Below are 19,089 nucleotides of genomic sequence, written 5' to 3'. Positions count from 1 at the left end.
TCTGAAAAGCTGTTTTTTTGGGGGGGGGGGGTGTTGTTTTCCTTAATGCATTTTCAAAAAAAAAAAAAAAAAATGTGCTTAGTATCTATTGGGGTGTGTTATCGGAAAAGATGGCACCTACAGCCAAGGCAGAAGGTGGCCCTGGCTGGTTTAACTAGATTAAAGGAACCTCTGCAATTTTTGGCCTAGCAAAACTCGGTTAAGATTCCTATGGCTCTGTAATCAGAGACCTCTCCCAATTCCATGGGGTTTCTCCTCCTCCTCCAACATTGATGGCACATCCAGCTGGGTATTCTGTAACTGCCTCCCCTCTAACCAGGGATCCATTGGTTTAAGATCTGACTCCACTGTATTCACTGGCAAAACTCTTATCCGCTTTAGTGAGGTCAAGGATATCACTAGTTAACTCTGCCAAATCAATGGCTATATATAGCATATGTGTTCAGAACTAGCTTTGAAGGACAGGTTGATCTTGCTTGGTGACTCTCCCAGTGTTCACACATAAGGGCAAGGCATTAGGATACTAGCTAAGAATCATTTTAAAGTGGCTGTAGGTCAAAATTGTTGGGGTGTCCCTTGGTGACTGCTCCATTCTGAAGATTGAGCAGGCAGAAAAATAAAGGGACTACCCTTTGCCATTTATAGTAGGCTTATTTTAATGTGTGCTCCTTGATTTAAAAGAAGGGTCAGATGTTTATGTATTTGCATTCTGGCAAATAGCTCACATTACACTGCACTTGTTTGATATTTACATTGTGCACTGTATTATATCTACACACAGAAACATTCATTTCATTGGAAGAACTTTTGATTCTTTTTTTTTTTTTTTTTTTTTTTTTTTAAGAAACAAGGTGATTCAAAAGGTATGATAATGCAGAATCCAAGTAATTCGTTAACGGTGCACAGCAACCATAATTCAGATGCAACACAACATTCTGTAAATGTAAGGCATATATGAATCCTAAACACTGAATACATAAGCAAAAAGGGATACATTATGGGTGCTGTGCAAAACATAACCTTGAACTGTCTCCCTTAGACCATGGTCTCACATCTGACTCTTGCTCTGGTGTGTTCAGCACAAAGCAACTAAAAAGCTGATATGTGTGACTGCTTGAACTCATGGACATAGTAGGGCCACATTACCAGTTCACCTCACCTCCCGGCTCTTGATACTGGGAGACTGAGGACAGGAGGCTGGCCAAGGACATTGGGGCTACTGGCACTGTGATTCAGAGCACCACCTTGGCTTACTGATTGTAGTGGGGACAGAGAACCTGCCCTTATTTCTCTCTCCTAGTTACTGTAGTCTTACAATAATATTTTTCTTATTTAAAAAAAACAAACAAAACCAAAATATCTTGTGGATGAAACAGGTAAAGAAGTAACAGGAGAAATTGTCTACAATGAGTCAGAGAGATGGACTGTGCACAAAAGAAATAGAAGAAAAATGGAAAAATATGTCTTTCTTCTTATCTCTTCCATCTATAGTCTTATTAGGTGATACCTGGAATAACAAGCAAATTTTGCAGACAGGACTGGGATCTATCAATTGAATGTGTCTTTTGATTCTTGAGTGTAATGTTCCATTCATGCTTTTAAAATTAAAGTTTCGTTTGAACACTGCTGTCATTACTTTCTAGTAGTTGTACATTTCATAGAAGCATTTTAAGTGATTCAGAGCCTTTGGGATGCTGCATTCTCACTCTTCTCTCTTCATACTGCATTTGCTATACTACTCAGCTGAATCTAGTCACAAAGCAGGCCCAGATCCTGCAATCAGTTAAGCATATGAGTAACTTTATTTATTTCAATAAAGTGACTAGGACTCTTCATAGCAGTAGCATATGCTCAGTAATGACTGCCCAGCTCTCCAGGCTACAGCAGATTCTGTTTTTGTGTGTTGGAGACTTTGACAAACTTACACACCAAGCTTTTTCCACCAGAAGTGAAAGTGTGTATACAATGGTAACAATGAAATGTGTTATTGTTTGCATGATTAGGGGTTGAGATTATAGGCAGGGATTTTTTAATTTGCCAGTCTGCCCAGTCCCTATCATAATTGTGTTTGCATCCTCATTGTATACACACTTTCACTTCTGGTGGAAAAAGCTTGGTGTGTAAGTTTGTCAAAGTCTCCAACACACAAAAACAGAATTTGCTGTAGCCTGGAGAGCTGGGCAGTCATTACTGAGCATATGCTAGCATATACGTGAGCATATAGCATCTCTCCAGTGTTGTTTCTGTGCTCTGCTCCGTGGAGTTGAATTCAGCCGGGTATCTTCAGAAAATTCTGATCTTGGTCACCAAGAAGAGAAAGGAAATCCGTAACTCCTGCTGCACAAAACCAACGAGGATAATCGGCTGGAAGCAGGAGCTAGGAGAAAAAAAAACAAAACGACCTTTTTTTCCTGGAAACGAGCACTGTCTATGAATAAACTTGTTTGTACCGAGTAGCTAGATGCATCTGACTCAGCTGCTTAAGCAATTGAACGTGAAAATAGTCAAACACTACATGAAAAGCTCATGCCTCGGAGTCTCATCGGAGATACAGGAAGCATTTCACATAAATAAACTCCTCCCCTGCTTCCCTCCCTCTTTGTTTCCAACCCTGATCTTCAGAGGAGGAGTTGGTTGATACTAATGAGCTGAGTTTCCAGGCGAGGCAGGAACTTCATTAGTATCTTCAGAAATTATGCTACCGCTTGCACCATGAGCTGGCTGTCTGGTTCCCAGAGAGTTGTTTTAACGGCTTACCACCCCAGCGGCACCAATGCGGCGGCGGGGAATCAGGCTAAAGAGGGCGAAGAGGCTTGTCCCGCAAGGTAAGCTGCGGAGCGGGGGGGAAACTTCACCTGCTCGGCTAAAACGAGCAACCAGGAGGCGGTGTGAGCAGGGGGAGAAGCTGCTACACTGCGATTGTGGCGTAGGCACGACGCTGCCCCAGCGTTGGACAGACCAGATGATCAAAGCTCAGTAAACGTCAGAAATTACTGCCTGTAATTAAATGCCGGGGAGGGGGGCACTGCTGACAGGTGCACTGCCAGCCCTGGCACTAGAGTCCCCCCCCCATGTTGAAATCTTTAATGGCAAATCTTCTTTCGTACGGCTAACTGGGAGCAACAATTACAAGTCCAGTTTCAGGTTACTTAACCAGTCCCTTGAGGAAAGGGAATGTATGTCTGCAGTGTCACCCTCCCATTTGTTAGGAGAGCAAGAGTGTTGTTATGTGGTCCAGATTCTGATCAGTCCCAACATGCACAACTCCTAATACACCATCTGTGCATCAAATGACCACAGCGGCCATGCCAAATGAGAGAGCCTTCTCTTGAAGAAGCCCTTGTTTTGTCAGAAAACAAAATCATACTGCATAAAAAGCAGGGTCTGTTGAAGAGCAAAACAGCAAGACTTATTCTGATCTTAGTTTTTGAGCACGACAGCTGCTGTGTTACTTTGGGGAATGGTGGGGGTGGAAGAGTTGGACACAAGTCACTGTTATAGATTTTTTTTCCTACTTGCCATTACAATAAGTTTTATTTATTTATTTATCTTACCAAAGCTGCTGCTTCCTGAGAAAAGGTAATGTGGTTAATATTAAACTGTTTTACAAGGCAAGAAAGGACTCGTTTTTCATGATCACTGAGGTGCAAATAGCCTTCCTCTTTCTGTGTACTTTGTTCTTTCTTTCCAAACTGTTTTTTTTTCCTTCCCCTAATGACCTCCGTACTTACTTAGCGAAGACTTAATGCCCCATCGTTGTAAATAGTAAATACTGGCTGCTGCCAAGACATCTAGTTGAAAAGGCTTGGGGGCTGAAAATAAATGAATGCCATTATAACTCAATTAGTTCTTCAGTGTGCATTACTTTGCATTACTCAGAGATACAATGCCTTCAGTGCCTGTATGTGAGAAGAGCTTTGCATGAGCAACTACCGCTGGCTGCTTCAGTGGAAGCTACTGCACAATATTTGTCTGGATCAACTCCCGTTTATTAACCATTGTACTGTCCCATGACTCTTACAGGTTATGCTGTTTTGCTCTTTGAAGGATAAAACATTCTCTTAATTCATTTTTGCCAACCCCCCCCCATAAAAAAACAACCCTGATGCACTGCAAAAGGGTTTGATTGACCTGAATGTGGACCTCTGATCACTTCATGAAATGGATTTAGCACGGGGCAAACTTAACTATATTAGCCCCCTTCTCCTCCAGAGGGAGATGAGTTCCCCATCCATAGCTCATTCAGTCCTTAACCATTTCTCTGCAGAGACTGTCATTAAAGGTGGTGATAGGTTTTCATTAGGCAAGGGATTTGCAGAGATATTAACAAATGGGGGTGGGGGGGTTGGGTATGAAATGACTTGTACTTGCATAGTGTGTAGCTGAGTCAGGAGATGAACTGAAAGTCCTTGTCCAGTGTTTTAAAACATGAGGCCATCCATCCCTTTCCTCATTAGTATCAATAGTCCCACTTAGCAAATGAAGTTAAATTAATAGCACATTTATTTAATTTACCACAGCAGTTGCAGTTTTTTGTCTCTTTGTTACCAAATAACAGTTCTTAGGTAGACAAATGGCAAGAAAACCATTTTCACCCTTCCCTTGCTTTGAATATCCATTCTTCATTGATTTTAGGTATTGTTTAAACAGGGGCCTGAGGGACACTGTGGGTTTGATTCACATCAATGGCTGCAAGGGGCCAGTTTCACTTCTAGGATCCTCACCCATGTTCCCAAGTAGAACTAGGGAACATGGAGACCAAGGTATTTGTAGCACAAGAGATTGCCAGGGGAGGAGCATCCCTTCTTGGGATGACGGAAAATTGTTAAACTCATCAGCACGAAGTCAGTAGGGATCCTGAGCCTTCGTGGATGTTTTACACTTGTACACGTCTTCAAAAGACAGGGAGGACAGGAAGAAAAAGCCTGTCTAGGGAAGCCTTCTGAATGTGGGCAAACAATTCTGCTTTGATTTGTTTTCCTCTGCCTGGTGGATTCTTTTTACCTACAGTTATTTGTAACCTGCAGAGGCCCAGGGTTTCTGAGCACAGTATCAAGGCCTTCACTTTGTTTCCCATGGTAACAGAGCTAGCTGAGGAGCAACATTCCCATGTGGTCACTCACTACCTGTAATTGGTAGCTGCTTCTGAATGCTGGTTTCCTCAAGTGGGCAATTTGTAGGAGGAGTTGCCACCTGCAATAATTTGAATGAGGTCAGAAGGATTTCTCATGGAGAGATCCACCTGGGAAGGTAAGAAAGGGGTGGAGAAGGAATGAAATGCAAAGAGAGGTTAATCCCTCAGTCACTTTTTCTTACCTCTTGATTCCCTGATAGAGCCACAGTAGGGATTCAATAGACTGGGGGGAATTCCTGCAAACAGACCTGGCTTTGCAGCCCTGTTTATGTGAGCTGATAGGAAGGCCCAGCCAAACTGAACTTCTTTCTGCATGTGGAAGAAAAATATAATCTCTGCAGTGCAGTTTGAATATATCTAAGTCACCTTTTCAAAGCATGCATTATGGAAACATCTGCGTAGTTAGAGTTTACATATCATGCAGTATACTTAAACTAAGCAAGCAGAGAGCTCAGTTTAGGAAGCTGCTAATACCCTCAATTTTAGGAACTAAATCTAGAGATGATTAAGATCTAGGTATGGACATGTGGAACAAAAAAAGTATCATTCTGCTTTTTGAAACAACATGGTGTATGAGAACAGCAGCCAGGCAGTGAGCACACACACGAGTAATGATCATTCGCATGACAATAATAACCTTTACCTGGGGATCTCAAAGTGCTGTAGATACTAACCTTATTGGTATTATATATATGGGCTTGTCATTTAATGGGTTTCTCTGTTCACTGAGGATTATACATGAAATACACCCTGACAGATAATATTAGTACAGGATCTGTGAACTGCTAAATGCTGCTTAAGCCCATTTCGTATCTTCCACATGGTGAATAGGCATCATGCTATCTGGCTACATAAAATACACTATTTGATTTCATAAAAGGTATAATGCATAGACTCATGCAGTTACTTGCATATTTTAAATTCATGCATATTGTGTGTAATTAATTAAAAAAATTTCTTCAGCTGCATACTATAAGACATCACTCCACCTCCCTCTCCCTCTCCAACTCCTAAATGAAATAGAGATGGATGACTGGTTCATTAAATAGAACCCTTTACATACCTGGACATGATTTGGCTTAACTTTTGGAAGTCATGGCTTTGCTACGTGCTGCTTAATTGAGGCCAGATTTTGACACTTACATTTGTTGTTTATTATGGGAGTAACTCCATGTAAATCTCATTCTTTGTGAGAGGTCATTTCTCAAGTTTTGCAGGCAGACAGATGAACTATATGCTAAAGGCCAGGTAAACTCTTTCCAAGTTGCTTTGAGTCAATGTTATCCAAAGAAATTTCAGGCTCCTTTCCAAAAATTCAGTATTTCTGGTAGGAGAGTTGAAATGACAGTCACCTGCTTGGAAGGCTGTCTGCAGGGAGAAAGCAAAATTGACAAAAGCCTTCAAGGCATGCAGCTGGAAAGTGGAACCAGGATGGGGGGACTCTATCTCCCCTGCAGCCCACTTGCCAGGACACTGAGAAAAGCCTTCCAGTGGGTTCAGGGGGCTGGGAGCCCAAGCTCTTTACCCCCCCCCCAGCTTTCTTTCCTAGCCTGGCTCTTGGAGAAGCACACAAGCAACTGGGCTGTGAGGTAGGTTAAATGAGCCTGAACTCTAGGCAGGCAACTGGCAGGCCAAAAAATCTCATTTCAGTTCTCTAGAAATATATATATATATATATATATATATATTCACATTTCTTTCCATGAGGACAAGAAATACTCATGCTTGACTTTTTATCCTGATTAGAGACCAGTGTTTTTAAAAACATAATGCTCCTCAATGGAAGGATTTATGTTCTTTGGGTAGCTCTGCTTCTAGTTGCCATCGCTGGTTGTGTAGGAATAGAGGCTAGTAGTGCAGGAAATTCCAACAGCTGTGAAAACTGGGTGCTTCCCTCATGCCCCACAATATACACATACAAGTTCTATGCCCTAAGAGTTGCAATTTTATTGTGGATGTGAAAGTATTATATGCATTTTGCTCTAATCCTAGTCAAACAACATCAGTCTTTGTAATATGGCACCCACATACTTATTTTAAATACTTATCTTAATATTTTGATCACAATTCAAGATTAGGAAGGTAACATTTAACTCATCTGGAGCCTACAGGATTTGGACTGTCATTCACTGGGAAGCTGTGTAATCACAATCCCAGATATTGGTGATTATACTGTAATAAAACAGCTCTTCTGATAAATAGTCATGATAAAATAATTGACTGTGCTGAAGATGCTGTCACTGTGTTAGTACTTCAAATAGATCCTCAACTTTTGGAGATTACAGAAGTGTAACCTCAATTTTTCTGACGCATCTAAGGAATCTGTTTTCACAATGTGCAGCCCTAGAGCCAATGCATTCTGTACTCCAAAAATAAGACTACTATAGAACTAAGTCGGTTTACTCTCTATGAGCTTAGAGAAGTCTTAGTTTACCAGAGCTAAATTGAAAATCAGCAGGTGGGTGAAGGATTATAAACTGCTTTGCAGTTCCTAGCTGGTCCTTGAAAAGCATGCAAAGTTTTTTAGGTATCTCTTGTAGAAAAGGATTGCATTAGCATGGTCTCAGTATGCAGAACTCTAGAACAGCCTACACTGTGGTTGTTTTAATTTTTGCCAATCTAGAGTATTATTTGGCAGATCTTGTCTGAAAGAAATACTGGATCCTTTTGCACTGCATAGAAATCCAGTGTTTATTCCTGTTTTACTCTCCATTCTGTGTAACCATAACAACTGCTAGAATCTCTTCTCTTTATTATAGTTTAAGAAAAACCTGTGGGTGGTTTCTAACTCTAGTTCAGTTTTGCCTCCAAATCTTGAGAGAGACCAGAGACAGTTGACCCAATGTCAAAGTTTATTTTAATAACTACTTTTTGTCCACGCTTTTTTTTTTTCTCCTCCCCAAATCCCTCACCTATCCACTGCATAGGTATGCTATCTGTTGCTTGTGTGTTCTTGTGTGTGTGTCAGAAACTTTGCTTTCTCTTTCTGTGTGTTTCTTCACCTTAGATATTTCACCAGTTTGATCATTTATCATCATTTATAGTATCCCAAGCATGAGCACTACTTTGTAGCTCATTCCTCAGGCATTTGCGCACATGTGTAAATGTGTTGTATGCTAAAAGTTCAGTTGAACTCATTGGTGTATTCCCCTACTAAAAAAAGATTATACAGATGTAAGTGTTTCAAGGATAAAGGCTGAAATGGAGACTGTATAATAAAGGATGGGGGAGAGCAAATATTTGAAGTGCTGAATACAGGTATGACTGGTTATGGTTGTGCTCTAGGAAAATAAAATGTTTAATTAAAAATTTGATCTTGTATCCTTGAATTAATCCAATTATTTTGCATCTAATTAAGCATCCAAGCTAACAGGTAGGAATATAATAAAAAACACATCTGTTGTGACCTCCTCTTGGTTTTCTTTCTTCTGGTTTTTTTTTCCTCTTCTCTGTCAATATTGTCCTTTTTTCCTTAACCCTGTACCCCATTTTGTCTGTAGCAACTGAGTTGCCCTCCTGTGTTTCCCTCTGGTGCTGTCTCAAACTTCCTCTCTTTGTTCCTGAGTCGTTTCATGGTTCTTCCTCTTTTTTTGTAGTTACTCACTGTTTATTTGCTGTCACTCAGCCTTCTTGTGCACTCCTGCTATCTGCTGCCTGCCTGAGGTCCCAAAGAAGGAGAAAAAAGCTGTTTGGACTCTGAAGCATTCAGGGTTAGGGTCTTTCTGCCTTCACCAGGACCACTTAAACCTTCCAAGCTCCAAAGGCTGTGGGGATTCTGCATGGCTGGGTCTCTCCCCTGATTCTCTTAGCACCACTGCCCTTCTGCTGACCATATTTATCTTGGAGAAATGAGCAAATGTGAAACTCTTTGGGCTGGCAGCCAGGCCCTTGCTGTTGAATTTCTCACTCTTTCCTATGTTGTTAGACCTTGCAATCCAAGATCTGGAATCTGGGTATACAGGACCTTTAACAACAAAATACATGCGACTACCACTTGGGATTTTGGACTGACTTTATCAGCTGGCAGCACTAGTAAACTCTTCTCTCCTATATGAACAGCTAGAGAGGGGCATAATTCTCCATTCTGCCAGCACCGTGACATAAAGAGTCTTACTTGCTGTATGGTCTTCCTTTAGAAACAAGTCAGAAGGGAGGAACGTATTGATTCTGAGGCAGACTTGTATTAAGAATAATTTACCTGAAAATAGTGGTTTCAAGCTTGGCCATGAAGGACTGAATACAAGTTGTACATGCAAAATGGAGATTTACTCATTTTCCGAATATCCGTCTTGCACAGTGGTCCAGCATTTACTCACTGTAATCAGAACAATTAATAGCTTAACCAAGGAAATGAAAAAAGATGCAATAGTTGATATGAATCTAGGTCTCCCTCAGGGAAACTTCCTGTCTATCTTGCTCCAATGAGTAGTGACTCCTTCACAGTAGACATCCTTCTCCGCATGCAAGTTAGGTTAAAGTTCAGCATGAGATATTGACCGATGCAGCACTTCGGCGTGAATCCCCAGCACTCTTAGAACCAGAAAATTCAATGATCGTTCATGGCAACTGACTTCTGCCTGTAGAACCTTCCACACCCTGAGTTCATTCACAGCCCCTTACTCTGCTGCTCATCTCCAGAGCACCTAACCCTTTTCATTTGTCTTTTATTCTCCCATTCTGAGGAATTATCCAGTGTTTTACATGTTCTGGCTTGTCGTAAATTTTTGCCTTGGCAAAACCAAGATTTCTCACACGAGCTGATTGTACGTGATCTTGATAGTCTCATGTGTGCTCTGCCTTCAGGAGTTGTACATGCAAGTATTTTTATTGCATTTTGCCTGAACAAAGTCTTGTTTTCTTTGGATTTTCCTGCTTAAGGAAAGCAGGAAAATCCAAAAGTGACTAGACTTTGTCTTATTAGCTGAGCATCTGTTTGATGTTCAGCTAACAGAACATCAGACAGAATATCTAGAGTTTATGGCTTTCAGAAGGCTTTTTATAGTTGTTCAGTTTAAAGCAACAAGAGGCCTTCACATCTAGTCTGCTCAGTTACATTGCAGGCCCTTCCTCTTTACCCAGTTGTTCTGAGCCCAGTCACTTGGGCTTGAGCCAGGTTGTACCTTCCAGAAAGGCATCTAGTCTTGATTTTTTTTTTTTTTTTTTTTTTACGACATCAAGAAATAAAGAGTTCAGCATGACCCTTGTTCCATGGTTAATAGCCCCTGCTATTAAATTTGTGTACTTCATATTTCCAATCAATATTTTTCTGGATTGTTTTAAGCCATTGTTTTTGTTACGTCTTTTTTCTCTCCTAGATTAAAGAGCCTTTTAGTACCCAGTTATGCATACTCTTATCAAGTTACTCCTTGATCTACATTTTGATTAAACTAAACAGATTGAGTTCTTTTAATTTCTCACCGTGGGGCATTTTCTCCCTTTTGAATACTTTTTTTTGCGGTGCTTTTCTATCCTATCTCTGATTTAATTTTTTCTCCAACATCCTTTTAAAAAATGTGAATAGCCGAAAGTGTATAGCCCTTTTTAGCACCAGGTCACACTGGAATTTGTGGCACATGGCTGTAATTATTAGCTACAATGACCAAAACAGGCTGGTAACCAATTAATGTCATTTCTCCTTTTATTGGTGCTGATCTGATAGCCAGCCGATGTATCAGTGCACCTCTGACTGCAACAGACTAGCAATCTGGCTCTGGACTGTTGTCCTGGCTTCTACAGTTCCTGGGATCAGAGGCATAGCAATTATGCTGGCCACTGGAGAGAGGGGAGGAAAGGGGAAGAGGAGCAGGGTCTTGCCTACACCTGTCCTAACTTGTGCAGCAGCTACTACTGCTACAGCTGCTGCAGTAGTCATATGGGATTGGGCTGTAGCCACTTTGCTTCCACCCATGGGAGCAGGGCTGTGCCTCCCACTATGCCAGACAGCCAAAGGCTGTGTTTACCATGGCAAAGACTACTGGAGGGACGGAGCCATTCTGGTGCCCTCTGTAAGTCAGTCCCCAGGGTTGATGTACTCCCCCTCCTTCCTTTCCCCCCAGTTAGGCTACTGCATGGGGAACCTTACATGGTGAGGGTGGTCCCTGCAAGCAGCAGCGTACATTACTTTTCCTTAATGTTAGTAAAGATATACTGTATGTCAGAAATAGTAGTCTATGTGAGGTATTACAGACAAGGTATAATGGTTGAAAACTAGCTAAACAGCGTAGGTAATTGAACTTCAGGGATCCCTTGGCAGCTTGGAGCCAAACAAAGTTTCAGAATGTTATGAGACATAGATAGATATCGATACATTACATGAAATGGAAATAACTTGAAGAGGAGAGCATTTAAATTTGAAGCCCCTGTCTTAGAATGCACCTGAATGGCATTTCCAGTCACCTAGTATTGCACTTAGTAAACATTTGCAAAACTTAAAACAGTATTATTTTTGCAATTTGTTTCTCTCTTTGTATCTTGGTTTGATAAAATGAGCTGTTACTGGAGTAGTGGGAGCTGCAAACTGTTAAGGCTTTCAAAAGGCTATTTTTAGGTGCTCCAGGAGCATTTGTAACTTGAGCACCTTCTCTATAATTAATGTTTTTCGTAGAGTTACTAAATATGTATGTTTCTCTTTTTCCTCTATGAATTGGGATACTACAGCTAAACTAAGCCCATAATTACAGAAACTGGTGCAGAGGTCTAGTTGTGAATGGTGTTGTGGATTCCTCTTTTATACATGGTTCATTGACTGTCAGTCTAGACTCTTCTGCTAATGAACTTGTTTTGAACAGAACAACAGGGTATGTCAAAAGTTTGCTGCTAATGAACCCATCTCTATCTAGGAATCCTGAACTGTCATGTCTAGACAGTGAATTTAAATTTCATCTGGCAAAACTACAAGTGGAATTGAATATTTTATAAGAATCTAGATGCAGAACAAACAAAATCTAGTTCTTCTATAAAGCACAGATTTAAACCACCACTTCCCAGTGTGTAGTTTTTGGTTGGGTGACTAGCTGTCCAGAGATTCTGTTCAATATCCACTACTACTGAAGGGGGGAATGCAATGCAGAGAAGCTCCTTGGCCTCTTATCCATCCATCCACAAAATCTTCAACAGAATGGCTTCCTTGTAATCTAGTGGTTTTCAACCTTTTTTGACTCGAGGCACCCCTTGGGAAATGCCAGGTCTTAGTTTTCATTTGCTTTTTGGAATAGAGAAAAACAACAGGGCATGTTTTTCTGTTGCAAAGAATCAGGAAAACCAAAACAGGTCAGCCATGTTTCAATGCTAATGATGCCTATTTGCTTCCTATTTGTTTTACACATCCAGCAGTACTAACATTGGGTGACACCCCACAGCACCCTTTGAAGGATGTTGTGGCACCCAGAAGGCTCTAACACCCTGGTTGAGAATAGCTGATGTAACATACTGGGAAAACAATGTTACTAGGCCAGCTGTCTTCATCACAGTTTCCTGGTGCTTAACCAGGATCTCAGCCTGCACATTGATGAAATGAGCGTGGCAAATAATCCCAGCAGGTGGCCAAAAACACAATTAAGGCATGGGTTTGTGACCTAGAAGACCTGTGTTTGGTTACTGGCTTTTAAATGTTCAGACACAATCTATGCATTTTTAGCTGCTTATATGATAAAATGGAAATAACATTTTCACTTACCCATTGTTTAGATGGCAGACACGAGTCTTTTACAGCTATTTTGTACAGCTTCTAGAGCATTGGTGCCCTGAGGCTGGAGGCTCTACCTTAATGCAAATGTTAAATTATAAAGTTACAGTTTCTCTCTTGAAGTCTATATTCAGCTTTGTTCTTAGTCACCGATTTGAGAGAGAATCGTGTTTGTTTACAGTTTTGTTTAACATATTACATAAAATGCATGTTGTTCTGTTCAAATAATATTGAATTGTACAACTGAACCTTGACCTCTGGAGTGGGGCTTGTAGAAATATGGATTTCATGGGAAATTAAATGTAAAAAAATATATATATTTTGACTACAGAAAAAATCTCACCTTTTGGACTTCCTATGACATGTGGCTTGCATTGCCAAACAGCTGTGGAACAATGTCAGTTGCTTTCCATTGCTGCATTTTCACAAAAGATTCAAGATTGACCACTCTCTTGATGCTGTGTGAGGAATACACAATGCTGTATTAGTCTACAATAAAATTTTTACCTCTGGTCTCTTCAATAGCCATTGTAGATCCATATGTTTTGGGGGTTGGAGAACAGCCACTGAGGTGATGCATAATTTTGTTCAGAAGTAGTTCATACATAAAGCATTATCCTTCTAATGCTGCTATCTATCTATCTACTGATATAATCATATATTTATGGTTGCAGCGTTATATATTACTGTCTGTCCTTAGCTTCAAATTATAGGAGAGTAAATTCTAATTTTCTGCCTAACTTGAGTGATAGGTCAAAACTTCTGCAGCCTACCATCATTCAGATCTTTCTCTTGTTCCCAAGTGTTTAAAAAAAACATGTGACCCTTACCTTGGCTGTTGCCAGACATGGCCCGTGCTCTCAACTTTAAAAACAGGGGTAAGACATAAGAACTCTGCAGGGAATTTTGTGGTCGCTGTTTATATAGCAGTTAGTAAATGCCTCCTTTTATTTAAATCCTATCATTCTTGTTTGGCTAAAAACCATCTCTATGTAATTGCCAGGACAATAGGGAAACAAGCAGCAAAGCTCTGATAGCAGCCCTTTTTTTCCAGAGCTCTCTTATTAGGGAACACATTATAGTTAACAATAAGGAAGTGCTTTATGGGAAGTGCTCAGCTCTTAACAAAAGCTATTAATATTGGATACTCTACTTCAGGGACTTGATGTTGCATTGCTGAAGTAAATGGGAGCTTGTATCATTGACTTAGGGGCTCCTGGATCAAGCACTTACTGTACAGAAAATGCTGGGGTGCAGATGCCATGTAGAATCATTCAATAAAGCCCAACATGTATTTCTCACCCATGAACAAGAAATTAGAAGCTTTACTAATATGCTAGGGGCTGTATTATTCAGTTTAAGATTGAAGCGAAGACAAGTATATATTTATTGGAATATGCAGTAATTTGCTAGGTCATACAACAGTGGTGCTTTCCTTTTTATTTGCAGTGGGCCACATGGGCAGTGTCCAGTCTGTCCATGGGCCAGATTCGGCCTGTGGTCTTGATACAGTGCCCGGGTCAGGGCCAGCGGGCACCATCCAATGACATGGAGAGCGGGTAGGAAGGTGGGGCAGCCCAGCCCATACCTAGCACTGGGTTTGCACTGGGGGATTTCTTTCACTGTTGCTGTTGACAACATGGCCCTTATTACGAAGTCATTATTATTAGCAGGAAACACACCTGAGCTAATAATAGGGAATGTTTTACATAGTCTAACCTGTTTGTGCTGGGATTGTGGATGAGTATGTAGGGAAAGCTGGCTTCAAATATATAGTTATAGGAATACTTCAAGGTTGGTATGCTCACAGGATATCTCCCCAGTGCACTACAATTTTGCATGTTAGAAAGAAGCAGATATTTGAGAGGGAGATTATAATATGCATTGTGTGTAATGTAAGTTTGCTTTCCAAAAAAAAAAAAAAAGGGAGTGGTTGTAGGGCCCTGGCAGGTGGCTGTCCTGGACCAGGAAGCTGCCCACTGCCAGATCCTGCTAGTCGGCTGACCTAATTTATGACATTTCAAGGGACAATTACTGCATGAAATGGAGTTGTAGTTTTGGACCACACCATGGGGAAATGATATTGTGATGTAAACCTGGGGTGATCAGGAATCTGTCCTGAATCTAAATGATCCAGTACCACTGCTGAAGTTGTGTCCCAGATTCACCCCAGCTTTGCAGCACAAAAATACCAAAATGAAAAAATGAAAAGCAATAGTCACATGGAAGCTTGCACCCCTAAATTACCATTGGTCAGTAGACAATCAGCTTGGCATTTGAAAGGTCAGTGATAAATGAGGTGGGAAAGAATTATAGTTTGTGAACTAGCACAATACACAGCTCTGTAAAAGCACCCCTAGCTGCTGGAACACAGGTGGGAGTGCATCATCATTTTGTGATTCTTGTCTACTTAGCCTCTGAATGCATAAGCCATTGTTCATTTGTCCAGTCTTATGCTTGCCTTGGTGCTGGCTGTCAGCAGCTTACTGATGACATTGTTGGCTAGCTAGAAAAAGTCCATGATGCTTCTTCATTTAGAAATACAGGATTTTTTTGACCAATGAAAGTTTGGACAGTAGTATGTGGTTGTGGAAAGTTTTAAAAGCTCAATTTGGCAGCAATACACACACATGTTATTCTTAATGAAAAGGTAATTATTGCATAAAGGTTCTTTTGCAGTATGCATGAATTGTTTGCCTTTAATAGACTTTTATCATATAATATAACATGGAAGCCTTTTGGCTATTGAACTACTTTTTAGCACTCCTGGCAGCGCTGCAATGCCAAAACACAGAAAGATGGAACAAATTTGAAAGCTAGTTATCTTTTATTTAAAACACTATATCAGTATCTTACAACATTGTCATGGAGGCATCAAGTCAATGATATACTGTGAAGTGTTTTAAATATTGGTTAGAATTCATGCCTTTTTTTAAAAAAAATACCTTAGTTTGGAGTGAACTTTACACTATAAAGATTGCTACAGTCTGATGACATCACAGTATTTAATAAATGTGAAATATAATGAAAACTGTTTGTTTATGTAATTTTCTAGAAGAAATACAGTCCAGTATATTCCCTACATCAGAGAAAGCAGTGGCTGGGGTGGGGGGGGTTGTCTTGTCCTCTGCCTTCCATCACTTCTGTCCTTTGCAGCCTCCCTGCTCTCCCCACCCCTAGCTCACCACAGCCTCTGAACCTTCCCCTCCCACCACTCTCTTATTGTCAGAATCGTCTTGGGCTCTGTTTCCTCCTGAAGCGCAGCATGTTCCAATGGGGTGGATAAAGATTCATTGAGGTCTGGGGTCCCTCCCCATGGCTCAGGGTCCCCATAACCTACACCTTGCCCCTGCAGCCACAGGCTCTGTCCCTGGTTGGAGCAGCAGCTGGACTGGAATGCACTGCCCCCCCAGACCCAGGGCAGGAGCTGTAGCCACCCCTGCCCATAGGTCTGCCAGGGGTGTGGAGCTGCTGCCCACCAGGTGCGTGTGGCACAGACCGAGCTCTGGAGGGGCCCTTGTCCTGCTGCAGCTCGGTCTGGCAAACAGCACCTGGCAGCCATGGCCGACCATGTCAAGCATGTCTGGCTGCCCGGTTTTCTCTGCACTGAGGTAGGGGCCCCTGGGTCCAGGCCCAGCTAGTCTGTGCATTAATCCACTTATGGCAGCCCCTGCTGACCCTACAGCAATGTTGGTGACACTGATCAGCCAGTCAGGGGATAGACTTTCCATGTACTGCACGCCCAGGAGGGAATCCAGCCTGAGCCAGAGTCTGACAGTAAGTGGGGTGGGGTGGGGGAGATGCAGAAGCTGCAGAGGGCAGACCAAGAAGCTGCTGTGGATTGGACCCTGGCCCCAACCTGTGCTCAAGGCCAGAGTTGGAGCCGGAGCAGCTGCTCTCCCTGCTTTGTATGTGAATCTAAAACAAGGGACTCTTTGCCCGCACCATGCTGATGGGGGAGTGAGGGGAACTTCATCTTAGTTTCAAGTAAATATGGTAGCTGAATAAGCCAAAAGAAAGGAAGTATTCTTTATGCTTGTTCACAGTGGTTGCTTCTGTCAAAGCTGGGTTAGTACATCAGTAAAATATGGTTCTAAGTGCTCAGACCAGTGGTTTTCAACCTTTCTAGATTCAAGGCATTCCTCAGTAGACTTGAGGCACTTCTTGGAAAATGCCACCTCTTAGTTTTCAACTCTTTTTTGATTACAGGAAAATTTAATAGAGCAATAGTTGCAAAGAACTCAGACCACAACAGGGTAGAATGTTTCAGCACTAATGATTCCTGTTTGAAAACTCTGGATTTATTTTGTGAATCATGTTTGCATACATAACAGTACTAATATTTGCACGGCATCCTTGAAAGCATTTCAAAGTACTTCCGGGTACCATGGCTTAGCCACTGACCTCCATTAGTTCAAAGGTTGGACTGTAAAACCACAGCAGCAAGCATATCACTTACTTTTTTTATACTGTATTTATTATGTTTAAATAATGTCAGGCCTTCTGGATTGTCACAGTGTCAGATGGGTATGTTATATGATTTTTAAAGACGCAATGTAATTTCTGACAAATACATTTTTTTGATTCCCGGGCTACCCAAAGTTTAAGGCAAACTACTTGGCAGTGGGAGCAGCCACTCTTAGACATTAGTGAGGCAGTCATTTGACTTTGCAACATATTCTAATCTACCTGATTCCTTCTGAACTCTTTATTTCACAGGTATTAGCAACCCTCTGTTCTTTTAAAGCAGTTTTTCTCAACCTTTTTTGTACTGTGACCCATTTGTAAACATCAGTGGCTAGTCCCAACCCTGGCCCCAGCCCCTTCATGTGTGGGGTGGGGGGAGCATGGGGATGTTCCAAGCAGCCTCTTGCAGGCTTGAACTCTTCCAGCCTGCAAGGGAAAAGCTACAGTTTCCCGCATTTTTCTCCTTTTAAAGTTTGTTCACATCCCTTCTGAGATATTCTTGCAACCCACAGGTTAAGAAACGTTTTAAAGGCCTTGATGTTCCACTAATCAAGCTTTCTTCTGCAATTCTGAAATCCGTTAGCTGCTCTTATTAATGCAGCTCCTAAGCACAGCTGCTGACTTTTTAACTTAACTAAAAACATTCGCTCAGGTGTGGAAATAACTTTCACAGAAGCATTGGAAGCCCTATCAAGATGCCCAAGAGTTTGTTTTATAAATGTGAAAGAGATGTACAATTAATTCTAATGACAGGACCTAAGAAACAACATGTGATTTTATTTTTGCCTATTTTGGTATGACAGCAAACTTAATGTACATTCCAATAGTTACCTTTGTTCTTGTTTTGAACTTAAACCTATTAATATAGCCCCTAGCATATTAGTAAAGCTTCTAGTTCCTTTTTCCTTGGAGAAAAATGTTGTTATCTGTGAGGATGCACTGTACCATCTGCCTTCCCTTTTTGAAACCCTACATCTGCCTGTGTGCATGTCTTGCAGGACATACAGCTGGAAGACCTACTTAAGCAATTATCCAGTGTGAAAGCTGCAGCTAGAGCTTAGAATCCTGTAATGAAGGCTGTGGGGTGGATTGCAAAATGTGATTCAGAGCAAGCATCAATGTTTTCTGTTATACCAGAGCCTTTCAAACAGTGCTACAATCCAAAGTGTTCTTAGTTAGAATGGTATAGATTTATGTTAATGTCGCTTGCAAGCATGTTACATGAATATGATTAGTCCCTGAATCCCTCCAAGACAGTGGTGTTAAACAGGCACTAGTGTCAGGGAAATGGCATTGTTCTTACTGAAGAACAGTGCAGAGAGGGTACCCTCCCTGAGACTGGGAGTTTCCTTTTCTGTGGACCCTCTTTTCCCTTAGCAGATTTTTAAAAAGTTTTTCTTAATAGATATTTTATGAAGACTCTTCAGTTAGCTGCCTGACTATTCAGTAAGTTTAGATCCCCTTCCCAGTTTTTTCTCCCATGGATATTTCTATGGGAGAACAAAGCTTGACCTTATGTTCTTTAAGTGCTTCAGTCTGAGAGGGTGCTTCATCAAGTAAATAGCTTGAAGTGCTAGGACATACTACGTGTTTGAAACAGAAAAATCAAAGCCTGAGTGTAGCAATTATTAACACTTTTTTTCTTGCTTGTTATTCGTAACATGCCTTGCATATAAGGATAGAGATAATTGCAATACATGTACATATATTACGTGCTTTATCATGTAAAATTCATAACTCTCCTAATCCTCCTGCCTGTCGCAGAGTTATTTCATGATGGGCCAATTCCATAATTCAGCACACT

At 41.2% G+C, this 19,089-nt stretch overlaps 1 protein-coding gene and 1 long non-coding RNA gene across 3 annotated transcripts in view; one reads left to right on the top strand and one right to left on the bottom strand.

Annotated features, from left to right (window-relative positions):
• Window positions 1-19,089, top strand: part of ARHGAP18 (Rho GTPase activating protein 18) — a 162,783-nt gene that overhangs the window by 46,688 nt on the left and 97,006 nt on the right. Inside the window, exon 1 of one of the 2 annotated variants that reach the window (XM_090038901.1) lies at window positions 2,589-2,825. The exons of the other annotated variant lie outside the window; for it this stretch is intronic. Within the exon in view, the coding sequence (XP_089895027.1) occupies window positions 2,713-2,825 (113 nt within the window). The 5' untranslated portion in view covers window positions 2,589-2,712. Of the gene's footprint in view, window positions 1-2,588; window positions 2,826-19,089 lie in introns of those variants that run through there. 2 annotated transcript variants of the gene reach the window in all.
• The window catches only part of LOC149873106 (uncharacterized), a 45,808-nt gene continuing 33,044 nt past the window's right edge, over window positions 6,326-19,089 (bottom strand). Inside the window, exons 2-4 of the long non-coding RNA XR_016441295.1 lie at window positions 13,162-13,276; window positions 9,333-9,449; window positions 6,326-6,502 (exon numbers count right to left, since the gene is read on the bottom strand). This is a non-coding gene — a long non-coding RNA (uncharacterized LOC149873106). The remainder of the gene's footprint in view (window positions 6,503-9,332; window positions 9,450-13,161; window positions 13,277-19,089) is intronic.

Source organism: Crocodylus siamensis, chromosome 1, assembly GCF_052110815.1.
Source record: "Crocodylus siamensis isolate JL-2025a chromosome 1, ASM5211081v1, whole genome shotgun sequence".
In the NCBI taxonomy this organism is placed as follows: Eukaryota; Metazoa; Chordata; order Crocodylia; family Crocodylidae; genus Crocodylus; species Crocodylus siamensis.
The sequence above is the reverse complement of the archived record's forward strand: the minus strand, read 5'-3'. Positions and strand labels throughout refer to the sequence as shown.